Consider the following 14,969-nt stretch of genomic DNA (forward strand, 5'->3'; position numbering starts at 1 on the left):
AAAATAGTAATACTATATATCATTGTTACTTTTCTGAGTTTGATAATTGTACTGTCTTTACATAGGATAATTTTTATGTATTTAGTGTATACACTGAAGTATGTAGGGGTTAAAGGAGCAGTTATGTCTACCATTTTCAAACAAATAAAAATTGCAGGTATGTAAATAATAATTTAGAGAATGATAGACATGATTGAGTATTAAAATTTGGGGAAAATGGGTGAGGGTTATAGGGGGATTCTTTGTACTACTTTTGCAACTTCCCAAGTGAAATTGTTTTTCTTAAGAATATAAAGGAGGTAGTAACTTAATGAAGCTTGTCACTAACTTGTTTTATTTTCATCTATAGATTATTTATTGCATATCAGTGGTTTGGGGGATGATGATTTGCAGAGAAATATTAATGAGAGTGTAGCAAATGAGTAATACCATTACTGTATGACAGAACACTATAAAAATGAGTTCATAGATGTCAAAGCATTTTCTACTATACATGAAAAGTAACAGTTTTATAGACAGCCATCATTATTACATAGTATTATGATTTGTGTGTACTTATGTCAAATACATTCAAAGATCTTTATATTTGGTTCTACTTTGAACATTGAATTCTTTTCATGACTAACCTGATTTTTGAGTGGGTTGTTAAGAAGCCTCTTTGGGTTAATTTCCTCAGCTGTAAAATGAGGTGCCTCGACTAGATCAAATAAAGGTCCTTTCAGTTCTAAAATTCTGTGACTTTATAACTAGATAGAAAATAAAAGTTAGTTTTCCCATATGAATCAAAAGCTGTTGTCAGACACAGCCTGTGTGCCAGGTGACAATGTACCACAGATTTTTTTCTGTCCAGAAAATTTTGTTGAGACATTTTTTAGTTGTACATCTCATTTGTATGCCACTTTTTATGTATAAATGGTATGTTTTTTTAGTTTAATGTGGTTTAAAAATCTACTTTTATAGGATTTCCCAATGAAAACTTTTTTGAAAAGACCCAGGATTGATAATGAAAGTTTACTTAGTCTTAACAGATACATATTTTCTGCAGTGTAGAATTGTCAAGATACAACTAGCTGGTGATGTGAAAACTAAACTTATGTCCAATATGAAATATTTTTTGGTTGAATTTAACAAAAGCAAAACTTTTAAAATCTTTTTTCCCCCCCCCTCATCCCTCCCAGCTTGGTGATCCAGCTATTTTTCCTGCTGTAATAGTGGAACATGTTCCTGGTGCTGATATTCTCAATAGTTATGCTGGTCTAGCCTGTGTGGAAGAGCCCAATGACATGATCACTGAGAGCTCTCTGGATGTAGCTGAGGAAGAAATCATAGATGATGACGACGATGACATCACCCTTACAGGTGTGTGTACATCCAGCCACCTCATACTGCTGCATAGTTAGGCAGTTGCCTAACCTGTGATATTTGGAGCCTAAAAAGTCCCTAACTTGGTTTTGAGTCACTCCATTACCTGCAGAAGCTAGAGCCCTGCAGTAGAAGGGCATTGCATTTCTTTTTCATCTGCCTCTGTTCCATAATGCCTTCTCCCCTCCCCTTTTTTCTTACCTAAATGAATTGAGATGAGTGCTATTGGAGGCATGTAAGAGGAACCAGACCAACTCAATTCCTCAGGTATTCACTGAGCACTTTTTATATGCTTAGCTCTGTATTCCTGATAACAATGAGAAGTTATTAGTAGGGAAAGAAATATTCTTTTTTTCCTCAGGAAGCAAAATAGGATGCTGTGACCTAGATGTTGGATAAGGTGCTAGGATTTAAAGAAGATTCCCCTTCTGGTTCAGTCAGAACTAGTAAAGTATTTCAAACTTAAAGAGTTCTCTATGTAAGTGTGGGGTAGTGGTAGTGTTATTTTCGTCAGTCTTAGATATTAGTGCATGCATTTGTAGTTTTATACAAATATGTTCATATATCTTTGCCAGAGATGTTTAAGGTGCTTGAGAAAATTAATTACTTGGAAACAAAAATTATTTGAATATTCTTACATTAAAAAGAGCAGGATAGTAACATTTGTTACAATATTGTTAGCCAAACCTAGATTTTATTTGTATTTTAGCCATTTCTCACTAATGTCCTTTTTTAATTCTAGGGTCTTCTCTTGAATTTCACATTGCATTTAGTAGTTGTTTCATCTTAGTTTCTTCCAGTCTATAATAATTCCTTTGTCTTTCCTTGACACTTTTAAGGAGTACTGGTCAGACATTGTAGAATGTCTCTCAGTTTTATTTGTGTGATGTTTTCTCATGATTGTATGAGACAATGCATTCTGGACAAGAATACCAACAAGATGGACAAGAATACCGCCAAAATGGCATTCTCTTCTCCTCAGTGTATCATACTAACATAGTAGATTACAAGAATTTATTATCTCTTTAATTCTCATGACAGAAAGAGAAAACTGAAATGAGAGAGGTTAAATTAAATAACTTGTCTAAGATCACTCAGCCCCCATTGATAACACTGATGAACAACACTTAAGTTTTTATATTTTCTATTCTTACAAAACATGTTCTCCTATATTCACATTTTTTGTTCAAAGCAACCCAAGGAAAGTTTTTTGATAAATCTAGACTTGTTTCTTCCTTATCTGTAAGGGATATTAGATTAATCAGATTAGAGGTTTCTCTTCATTGCTGACTGTGATTGTGTGTTTTATGTAACAGAATGGCCACCACTGTGCATGTATCTGTTGTGTGGCTGGTGGGGTGTTTGCAGTCAGTATATCCTGATGTAACTTCTTGATGCCTTAGAGTAAGGCTATATACTCTGTAGTTTGGGAACTAGGGTTTCCCCTGAAGGGTTGTTTATTTCTGGTTTTAGTCATCAGGGAAGAGATTGGTCCTCAGAGAAGAAGCTGAGAGTTGTCTTTTCAACTTCTGAAAGCAAATTTTGTTGAATTTTTAAGAGAAGGAATTGCTTCTTTGTTCATTTCACTTTCTTGGGTTTAGACGGGAAGATAGCTTCTGATGAGATACAGACAGGCTCCTTCCTTTGTGGAAGATACAACTGTATGGTACGGGTTCAGAAAACAAGCCATATCTTGGAAACCAGATTTACTGTTTGCATGTTTCTTTTCCCTCCCCTTTCTTATCTCCCAACTGGAGCCTTTGTTTAACTCTTCAATCCTTGTTTGAACAATGTGGTGAGAAAGGAAAGAAACTTTTAGCCCTCCTTAATTTACAGTGAGGGAGGAATGAACACTGTGCCTTTTTCAGAAACTGCAGGGGAAGAAAGACATGGAGTAGGACAGCATATAAACTGTACTTAGGAGTCCCACGTAGTACTTCAGATGATATTAAGGAATTACTGTTAATATTTTTAGGTATGACAATAGCACTGTATTAGATACTTTATGTTTTAGTGCAGATGCTAAAATATTCAGAGATAAAATATGATGTCTTAGATTACTTCCATTAATCCTGGGGTGAAGATGTGTGGAGTGGGGCGAGGGCTCCTTAGGGGAAGTGAGTAGAGTATGGGTGAAAGAAGATCGACGACCATGGTTGATGATGAGAATGGATAAATGAGAATTCATGATTCAATTATACAGTGTTCCATAGTCTTGATTTTGTTTGAAATTTTCAATAATAAAAAGATTGAACTATTTTTATGGATTTGAGGCTTATATTAGACTGCAGCTGTCATCTGTAACCCCTGATTTCAAGTTTTCATGTTCATCAGAACACTTTCATTTTTATCATTGGCTTATCTCATATCAAGTTTGATAGGCATTTGAACTTACCAAAATAATGTTAAAAGAGCATTTTTATCTGTATGCTGGAGTTCCACATAAGGTCTCATTTGGAAAAAGATTGTACTGTTAAAAATTTTTGAAAATCATTTGACTGTGAGATTTTATTTATGTGGGGATTCTTCTTTCATTACCAGTCTTTGAGAATCTGAAAGTGAAATTATTAGAAGTTATATTTCCGCAAATGGAAGGCAACTATGATGACTTTTAAAAATATTATTCATTGGTAAATCTTTTGTATATTATTCAGTAATAAATCTTCTCTTTTAAAAAAATGCTATTATTTGCCCTTTTGTTTATACTTACTCTTGTTTGCTTTTACAAAGTCAAACACATTTTTAGTCATTCATAATAATTTCAAATGTATTTAATAAATTGTATGCTAAGTTTTTATCAGTGCTTTCTGCCCTTGGTATGTAAGTAGATTTCAACTAGTTACCAGGTTACAGTTAATCTAATTTGAAGTTTAAAAATTTATGTATTAACAAACTGAATAGTTGTGGGAACTCAGTAGGGTCAAGAAGTGAAGAGGCTGGGATTGAGAAGGGGCACAAAGGAAACTTAAAAGGTGATGGTAATGATCTATTAAATTTGGTCATGTTTAGTGGAAACACAATTTATGTATTAAAAGCTTGTGGGTTGCCTATGAGAAAATTTTGTCATACATTTAATGAAGGTCCAAAATTTTCTTTTCAAAAGCTAGGTGTACTTATTTTTGGTATTTTTTTCCTGTTTCATGTGAGAATCTACCAATTTATTTTGTGTTTCCCAACCTAAGGACTGAAGGTGAATGGAGTAAAGTTTTGTAAATTAGAGCACTGACACTAAACATGTTTAGCTTGTCTCACATTTTTGAGATTCAAAAAGCATGATTTCTATATATATAATTATGAAATGCTGTCTAGTGTATATTAAGATAAAAAAGCACAAGGGTCAGGCAGCATGAATAGTATGCTACCTATTATTTAAGATAGGGGAAACAATATAAATGCTATGTATGCACTTGCTTATATTTTAAAAACAGATAAACCAAAAACTAATAAAAATGGTTCCTTATAGGGAGAAGGAGGGAACAGGGATGAAAACTATTCTCTAAATATAAATTGTTTGGTAGTTTTCACTTTGAATCCATGTAAATATTTAACATAATTATTAAAAAAATTAAATCCAAAAGAGGGAAAAGTAGCAATCTCTAAAAATTGAAGCACACTGAAACAAATGAGCCTAATTATGTTAATTGAGTATTGCTATAACCATACAGAGAAGTTACTTGAAGTGATTTTTAAAGCTGTATATTTCCTAATGGGATAGAGCTTCAAAAGCAGAAAGCAAAAATAAAGCTGCTAAGGAATGTTAAATTGTTTTCAATAATTATAGTGTTAGTAGTAGTATGGTCATTGTTATTTTAAAACTTGTGTATGTGTATAGGAGAGAGGTTAGGGTAAAATAAAGTAATGAAGTTAATGTCAAAAGAAGTCAAGATTTATAGAGTAAAAATGTAAAATATTAAATTGCAAAGTCAAGTAAAAATTCTAAAATCCTATAAATGGTCTTTATATAAATAAATTATATACTCCTAAAAATAAATTGTAATATGCTAACTTTGAATTGAAGATATTAGAATGAATTCATGATGTATTTTCTTTTCTAAAAAACCAAAATGTTGTCTAGCCAAATGTGGGGCAAGTTGAACATCAGTGAACACAGTAGCCGCAATAGATTGGAGCATATTTAATATGTTTAAATACGTGACCTCATAATGATACACACAAAAATGTTCACCAATAGGTGATGCTAATAACTTTTTTTAAAACTGATAAATTAAGGTTAAATATCAAACATTTATTTTCCCATCCCTGTATGAAGTATATCACTAAGTACATTAATAGATGTGAAGTTTTTCTTTATAGCAATGTTCAACTAATACATGAAAAGGGAATAAGTAGATTATTTGTATTTTGTAGCCTAATGAATTAAGAGGTGTAGATAGTGAACATCAACAGTTGCTAACGTCACAAAAAGAGAACACCAGATATTTGAGCCTTTTAAAGGAAAAATACATAATCACATATGAAAAATAACCTCCCCCCAAAATTCAACCACCATTTGATCTAGCTCCCAGAACTGCCCACCAATTCAGAGAAAATATAGAAAAACATGCTATACAATGGGAATACAAGTAGCAAAATCCAGACTATGGGAAACTTCATGGGATTATCAACTCCCCACACACACCACCATTTAAGACAAAAGGACACTTGAACACTATTTGAAGTTAGGGAAAACAGGCTTAATGTGTGATAATGGTATGTTTTTACTTTCAAAATAGAGCCCTTTTAGAGAGAGATATTATGAGATAGTCACTACTAAAATATTATATTTAGAATTTGTATCAAAGTAATATGGAGTAAGTAGACATAACAGATAAAACAAGATTGGCCATGAGTTAATATATCATTTTTGAAGCTGGGTGATGGATACGTAGGAATTCACTATATTACTCTGTGTTTGAATATGTTTAAAATTCTCCAAAATAATTTTTAGAAAAATCAACCTTTTCCCCAACTTTGGGTACTGAAAAGGCTTAGAAGTCGTGAAGAATATTACAGTGGTGATTAAACACCCCTAGTATACAAATCATGGTCTCTAAATTCACTTTCCACCAAAGATACCAGGGTACTCAGCAGAAACTGCTGTTTTTTGGGTTTGAGGCAGAAAATGTACAAGAATAGCCTATACTATGTTATCATCCCATAAGACACAGAAACTGTTAAAAATTACTTGGGTCATGTCTGAAATATCCAGGACCAGCTGTTTAATTTAAAATTGTAACTGCAAAGAACTAAAGAACATCAGATAAGTTAAAATATATGTATTCACAGTGATACTAAAAAAGTAACTCAGTGATCACTTTTGGAAGATGCTGGGAAGCCTCTTTATTATTATGAAAACTAATAAGTAATTTAAAAAGAACCAAGCATTTAACCTGCCTTTATCATATGAGCTGTTGCTCAGTGTAACCAGATAGTTGATGAAGGAAAGTTATTCTTTATAGAGTATTCTAGCTAATAAATGCTAGAAGAATGTTAGGATTAGAATTATCACCATTTTGGAATCCCTAATGAAATAGTGGATCTAGGTAACTATCATCAATAACTGCTAAAGCCATTAAATGAAAGGCTGATGGAGAATTGTATAGTGGATAGATCAGGTTGACAACTCGTGAACCAGGTTCTCCATCTTAACAGTACTGAAAAAAGATGACCGGACTTGATAGAGTGTAACTTCAGCAGGCACGTAGAATCCTATTGCACCACCATTGAAAAATTCTTGGCAAAGAAATGAATGTGAATCTAATCAAGCTTCTAGATGTAACTACTAGTTTACAGTAAATACATGGGGCGGGGTGAGGGGTAAGGATATGGTTAGTGGCACCGTGGAGGTATAATCAGCAAATCTACAAGTGTGGGAAACTACAGATGACCCTCTTTTTTCTAAGATAAACAGCAAAAAGAAAAAAAAGGCAGCACATGTCACCAGATATAGTGCATGAACTTTGGATTCTGGTTTGAACAAACTTTTTAAAGGACTGGAGACAGTAGAGAAATTTTGATATTAACTGTGTATTTGGTTTAAAGTATAATATCTATTAAAAATTAATTCTGTATTCTGTAATATTTGCAATTGAATGATAGACTGGCTGGGGTTCACTTTAAAATAATCCAATGTGTTGTATTGGGCGGGGAGTATAGATGAAGATTGGTTATATTAAGTATTGAATCTGGGCTCTTGATAACATGGGGTTTATTATATGATTTTCTTTACTTTTGTATATATTTGAAATTTTTTGTTATAAAAAGCTTGACAGAAGTGTTTGAAATTCTTACTGTTATTTCTTAATCATTAGGCACATAAATTGTGCTGATTTTATAGTTTTTATATATATGACAATTTAAAATATTTTAAGAAATTTATGTAAAGTATTTTGGGCAATATAAATGTTAAAGAGATGGTAATTGTTGAGTCATCGGCCTCATTTGCCTGATTTTTAAAAAAATTAACCTTAGTAGGATATTTTCCTCAATTCATAGAATTTCAAAGCCCTGTCAAAGGAGTAATACGATTTTTACTATGCCTTAAATTTACAAGATTTTAAATAGGAGGCTTAAGTTTTTAATAGGAAGTATTACAATGCCATATTTTAATCATTTTGCTCGAATTTTTGAGGTATTTATCTTTGCTGGTTTTAACTTCTATATAGGAATTGGACTTGTTTGCATTTGTTTTTACAGAATATATAATTAAAATTTAATTGATTATTTTTCATTACAATTAGGGGAAATAGTCTCCTAATGAAGACTATAGTCTATCAGTAGTCTCATAATGAAGTGTGGTACATCTTGACATAAAAATAAAAGGACATACTTTTAGAAAGAAAAAACTAGTAAAAATTCTATTTAGTGTCTCTCTAGAGTATTTTTTTTGTAGTAACTCAGAAATGTGAACTTTTGCCTTAAGAGGAAAAGTTATAAAGCTCTGAAAGAGGAAGACCCCATGAAAGGTTGAATTGCTGTTTGAAAAATCCAAACTAGATTAAACAATTTTCTCTTTTTATATTGCCTATCTCCTCCTTGTTCCTGGATGTCTATGTGACCCTATAGATGTTTGGGTTCAAAGATACTAGCTGAAGGAATCAAGCCCAGAAGTTTGAAGTCTGCAAATACATCTTTGCTATCTGGAAGGATGTTCTCTTGTGGCTCGGCAGGTTGTGGGAACTCCAACTGTTACCTATTACTTTATGAGAGAAAAATGTTCTTAGGAGTTTCTTCCTGATTGAGAGGGGCAGGCTAGTGTATGACCCCAGATCCTGAACTTCTGTGTATCCATCATTCAGGAATTGTCCCAGTTCTCTGCTCCTTCAGTAGTCCCTCCTGTCCATTCCCATCATAGGATTCCTCCCTTCCTTGGAAAGGCAGTCAGCCAAATTAATCAGTGTGTAAAGCAGGTTAATTAATGTTATTGTAAAAATCTTTAGCAGTTACACATTTTGTTTTATAAAGTATAGACTAGTTATCTCATTTTCTTTTGAGTGTATAATCTCATATTCTTGCTTTTACTGTTATTCTTGCTTTAATTCCCCTTTTCTTCTCAAAGTATTTAAATCCTAGCTATCTTAGGTGACTCAGCCTAAGCCCATCTCTTCAGAGGCCTTCCTAAATTATAGATATACAGTGTCTGTAGTCAGTCTATTCTGTACCATAAAATTAATCACTTTTTAATTTTCTCACTCTCTCAGTATCAGTTACCAGTAGATAAGGGGAAAGGTCATGTCTTATCCTATTTTATCTTCCACATTTCCTAGCACAATTGTTTAAGAGTAACAGGGATTCAATATGATTGCCAATTAAGAACTTGGAGTCAATTAAGTGTTGTAGGTTCTTGTAGATCTTCTGTCTAAAGAGAACATGACTGGCTAGGAAAAATTTAGGATAATAAATGTTACAATATTCTAATGGAAAGTTAAGCTGTATTTCACAGAGCTACCAATACCTTGGAAATCTGGTCGTAGCCTCAGTAATAAAAAGGAAAATGATTTTGTGCCTTCTCTGGATTGAATAGGAATGGGGAGGGGACAGTGTGTAAATGATTACTTTCATTCATTTGCTTGAAAAAAAAGAACTTTTGCTTTAAGTACTATGTTTGTATTTACTTTTTAATCTTGTGTAAAATGAAAAGGCTTATAGTCATTGAGTTACATACTGTCAGTCTAACCCTGAATCTGAAAATAATGGTTTTATTTATACACACACACAAATTTATAAAAATAGCATCTGTAATTTTCATCAAAAATATTGAGGGGAAAATACAGTAAGTAAAAATAAGGAATTATGGATGATGAATATCACATTCAGGAAACTTGAATTTATGAAAAGAAGGTATTTGTAGATCTTTTTGTAGTTTCTTGGTACTGATACTAGAGCTAAGGGGCTAACAAGCCACCCAGGAATTCACTGTGAAATATTTTGGATATCCAGGCTGCAGAGAAGTGTCAAGTATCTAGCATGTATTATGTGGATTAATTTTTATTTTTTAATACTTTTTAAGAACATGGGAAGAAATTTGAACTAGGCTCAGTCCATAGTAGGGGAAATGATATTCTACAGTATACCTGACAAATACCAGAATGCTAACTGTCAAGAGGTGTTTAGATTCTAATAATGTGACTAGACTAAAACTTTTTGGAGACGGTGGCAACTTACTAATTATAGAGAAATGGAAGAAGAGTCAGCTTGCCGGAGACCCATGTTCATTCCTATTACTGAACTAAGAGTATTGGAATCAGGTTAGAGCTGAAAGGAATCTAAGAATATCAACCCAGTCATGTTATAAAATGGCCTCTACAGAAACAAAATGACTTGTCCAGTGACAGATTAGTTTAATGGTACTCCTCGGATTTCTGACTGTCGTTTCTGAATCCTTTCTACTCAAGTTCAGTGCCCATTACTTCTTACTCTTGAAAATAGAAGAATTAAATAACCAGTGATTTCACTTCAGAGTCTGAGTTCTATTTTGCTTACTCTTTAACCTCCCAGCATCTTGCAGAGGTTTTTGTTTTGTTTTGTTTTGCTTTTTAATTTAAAAACCTATATCTTGTAGAGTTCTTTAAAAGTAAGAAACATGTATTTAATAGTCATATTCAGTATAGATTTAATATGTTGATACAATGTATGTATGTAAGTGCAAGTATTAAGTGATGTACCCTGGTTCAAGAGATCAGAATCTATGTGTTTTAGAGCAACAGATGTCTTACAGCTAATTCTGTTTTTTCCTTCAAATGTGTTATAGTAGAAGCCTCCTGTCATAATGGGGATGAAACAATTGAAACTATTGAGGCTGCTGAGGCACTCCTCAATATGGATTCTCCTGACCCTATGCTGGATGAAAAACGAATAAGTGAGTAGCTTTGTGTTAAGATTGTTCATGTTAATATACTTTGCAAAGTTATTTTTGCCATCTATCTTTTATGAGATGGTAAATATCAAGACCAGAGACCATGTTTTTTTATATATACTGTAAGTGTCACCAATGCATTTTAAGGTACAATATTAGTTGAAGCAACTCTGTTAAGTGTTAAGACATTTTTTTTTTAATTTGGGAAGTGAGGCTTTTAGGAATTAAAAAAGTAATTTATTTACTTATTAAATACCAGATTGTGCACAGTCTCTTCTCTTAACCTCATTAGTTGAAAGCATTAGGATACTTAGGGCCCAAACAGTAACTTAGTGATTTCTATAAATGTTCATCAGGGAATCGGCAAAAATCCTTTGAAAAATTCCCTAACACTCATGGCATAAAACTCACTACCACAATATCAATTTGCTTTTAAATCTATGTTTTGAGCTTTTCTGACAAAGTAGTCAAACCCATAATATTAATTATTACTAAATCAATTCAAGATGTTTATTGAATATTTTCTATATGCACAGTAGTGCATCAATGTGATACACAGATACTATTTCTTTCCTCAAGCTTACATTTAATTTTGAAGGCAGATATTAATGTACATAACTAAAAACCAAAAATAAAGGCCCTCTGAAGGATAGCAGAGTGTTCTGGAAGGAGAGAGTACTCCAGCTGAGAACATCAGAGACAAGCTTTATGGGAGAGTGTTTTGACTTGGTTTATACATGACAAATTAGCCTTTAATGGGCAGAGGAGGCAGGAAAGGGCATTCAGGTAGAGGGAATGGAGTGAACCAAAGACACACTTGTAATAGTGAAATGTTTAAGAGAAAAATGCTTTGGTATAGCTGAAGCGTAAGCGTCATAGTGGATGGGAGGTGAGATTGGAAAGGTAGGTTGGATTCAGATTGTGGAAGCTTCAGGTGGCATGCTTTGCAGTGTGGGTTGCTCTTTTTTCCTCACATAAACTATGGGAAGATATGCCCATTTTTCTTTCTGAACTTCAGAGTATAGTTTTTATAGAGAAGAATAATATGGTCACATCAGACTTAGGTTTCAGAGAATAACTTTAGCAGCAATGGGAAAAAAAAGAGAAGAGAAATGAGTCAGACTGGTGACAGGAAGTCAAATAAGGAAGGTACTGAGATAGTCCAGTCAAGCCTGAACGGCCTAAGGGACCTGATTTAGGGCAGAGGAACAAAAAGGACTAGATTTCAAGATTTTATTTCTACTTCAGTCTTCATAGAAACACAAAATTATTTGATGAAATTATTTTGACTCATAATACAAAGTTGATAATTAGTTGATTTTATTTCCATTAGATAATAATATATTTAGTTCACCTGAAGATGACATTGCTATTGCCCCAGTCACGCATGTATCCGTCACATTAGATGGGATTCCTGAAGTGGTGGAAACTCAGCAGGTTCAGGAGACATACGCCCACTCACCAGGAGCCTCATCACCAGAACAACCTAAGAGAAAGAAAGGTGGGTCGTTGATTTGTGTAGGGCAGTCAAGTCTTGATGTGAAGTCTCAGTATAATTTTTATTCAAGGATATTTCTTCACCAATTAAAACTTATGGAAGAAAAAAATGGAGGGCTTAAGACATAAATCAAGGTATTTCTTCATATTAGATTTGCTTTTTATAATTAGATTATTTTATTCATTTAAAATACTTTTTCTATCTCACAGAAAAGAGATTTTCCAACATTTTTAAAGCCTCAGCATTTTATATAAACCCTTTTTTCCAAGTTCAGGGAAAATCAATTTACTCCTACAGGACATAGTTTCAAAACCACCAGCATAGATTCCAATGTAAGAATCCACTGGGAAAAATACAGGTTGGAAAGAGCAGGTAAGTAATGGAAGAGGAAAATGTTAGAATGTGTTAAAGAGAATTTTTAACTTTGCAGAAACAAGGACCATACTTGCATTCTAAAGTTTGACACTCTTATTTCATTGCTTTCTTATTCTATTAAAGCTTATTTAATATTTTGAGTTAATGTCTTGGTTAATGGCATTACCATCTACCTAGTAACCTAACTTGACATGAGAGTAAGGGAAATTCCAAGAACCAAAAATGAAGAGGAAAATAAAAACAGTAAGAATGAACTGATGCTGTAGCAGCTCTCTAAAAGTCTGAGAAGGATTTGTCAGTCTTAATGTCCAGGGGGCTTGGGTTTTATTGCTCTTGTAGATGCTTGTCTTGGTCCAATGCAAGATGGTTATTAGAGACTTCAGCATGTAATTGGGTTCCTTGAAGATCTATACCCTAAGGGGAAGAACAATCCACCCTTTAGCACAGACAGATGTCAAGGAAGTTTGTATTTCTCAGCTGGGGCTCAGAGTGGAGAAATTCTTACTTTGAGAATTCATGATAGTAGGCTTGCCTTAACCTAGGTCTATGATTAGATTGATATTTTTATTTTTATTTTTGCTATCATTAATCTACAATTACATGAAGAACACTATGTTTACCAGGCTCCCCCCTTCGCCAAGTCCACCCCCCCACCCCACTACAGTCACTGTCCATCAGCGTAGCAAGATGCTGTATAATCACCACCTGTCTACTCTGTGTTGCACAGCCCTTCCCATACCCCGCCAACACTATACATGCTACTCGTAATGCCCCCTTTCTTTTTCCCCGCCCTTATCCCTCCCTTCCCACCCATCCTCCCCAGTCCTTTTCCCTTTGGTAACTGTTAGTCCATTCTTGGGTTCTGTGATTCTGCTGCTGTTTTGTTCCTTCAGTTTTTCTTTGCTCTTATACTCCGCAGATGAGTGAAATCATTTGTTACTTGTCTTTCTCCGCCTGGCTTACTTCACTGAGCATAATACCCTCTAGCTCCATCCATGTTGTTGCAAATGGTAGGATTTGTTTTCTTCTTACGCCTGAATAATATTCCATTGTGTATATGTAGTACATCTTCTTTATCCATTCATCTACTGATGGACACCAAGGTTGCTTCCATGTCTTGGCTATTGTAAATAGTGCTGCAGTAAACATAGGGGTGCATCTGTCTTTTTCAAACTGGGCTGCTGCATTCTTAGGGTAAATTCCTAGAAGTGGAATTCCTGGGTCAAATGGTATTTCTATTTTGAGCATTTTGAGGAACCTCCATACTGCTTTCCACAATGGTTGAGGTAATTTACATTCCCACCAGCAATGTTAGGAGGGTTCCCCTTTCTCCACAACCTCGCCAACATTTGTTGTTGTTCGTCTTCTGGATGGTAGCCATCCTTACTGGTGTGAGTTAATATCTCATTGTGGTTTTAATTTGCATTTCTCTGATGACAGGTGATGTGGAGCATCTTTTCATGTGTCTGTTGGCCATCTGAATTTCTTCTTTAGAGAACTGTCTATTCAGCTCCTCTGCCCATTTTTTAATTGGATTATTTGCTTTTTGTTTGTTGAGGTGTGTGAGCTCTTTATATATTTTGGATGTCAGCCCTTTATCGAATCTGTCATTTATGAATATATTTTCCCATACTGTAGGATACCTTTTTGTTCTATTGATGGTGTCCTTTGCTGTACAGAAGTTTTTCAGCTTGATATAGTCCCACCTGTTCATTTTTGCTTTTGCTTCCCTTGCCCAGAGAGATATGTTCAAGAAGAGGTCACTCATGTTTATGTCTAAGAGATTTTTGCCTATGTTTTTTTCTAAGAGTTTTATGGTTTCATGACTTACGCTCAACTCTTTGATCCATTTCGAATTTACTTTTGTATAAGGGGTTAGACAGTGATCCAGTTTCATTCTCTTATGTAGCTGTCCAGTTTTGCCAGTACCATCTGTTGAAGAGGCTGTCGTTTCCCCGTTGTATGTCCATGGCTCCTTTATCAAATATTCATTGACCATATATGTTTGGGTTAATGTCTGGAGTCTCTATTCTGTTCCATTGGTCTGTGGTTCTGTTCTTGTGCCAGTACCAAATTGTCTTGATTACTGTGGCTTTGTAGTAGAGCTTGAAGTTGGAGAGTGAGATCCCCCCACTTTATTCTTCCTTCTAAGGATTGCTTTGGCTATTCGGGGTCTTTGTTGTTTCCATATGAATTTTTGAACTATTTGTTCCAGTTCATTGAAGAATGCTGTTGGTAATTTGATAGGGATTGCATCGAATCTATATATTGCTTTGGGCAGGATGGCCATTTTGACAATATTAATTCTTCCTAGCCAGGAGCACGGGATGAGTTTACATTTGTTAGTGACCTCTTTAATTTCTCTTAAGAGTGTTTTAT

General features: G+C 34.2%; 1 protein-coding gene across 10 annotated transcripts in view; it reads left to right on the plus strand.

Annotated features, from left to right (window-relative positions):
- ELF1 (E74 like ETS transcription factor 1) overlaps positions 1-14,969 on the plus strand; it is a 122,011-nt gene that overhangs the window by 89,198 nt on the left and 17,844 nt on the right. For 8 of the 10 annotated variants that reach the window (XM_057494452.1, XM_036893825.2, XM_036893819.2 and 5 more), the window contains 3 exons: positions 1,179-1,359; positions 10,613-10,720; positions 12,051-12,218. In XM_057494452.1, the coding sequence (XP_057350435.1) occupies positions 1,179-1,359; positions 10,613-10,720; positions 12,051-12,218 (457 nt within the window). The remainder of the gene's footprint in view (positions 1-1,178; positions 1,360-10,612; positions 10,721-12,050; positions 12,219-14,969) is intronic. The other 2 variants (XM_036893826.2, XM_036893824.2) reach the window with 1 other exon arrangement.

Source organism: Manis pentadactyla, chromosome 17, assembly GCF_030020395.1.
Source record: "Manis pentadactyla isolate mManPen7 chromosome 17, mManPen7.hap1, whole genome shotgun sequence".
Taxonomy (NCBI): Eukaryota; Metazoa; Chordata; class Mammalia; order Pholidota; family Manidae; genus Manis; species Manis pentadactyla.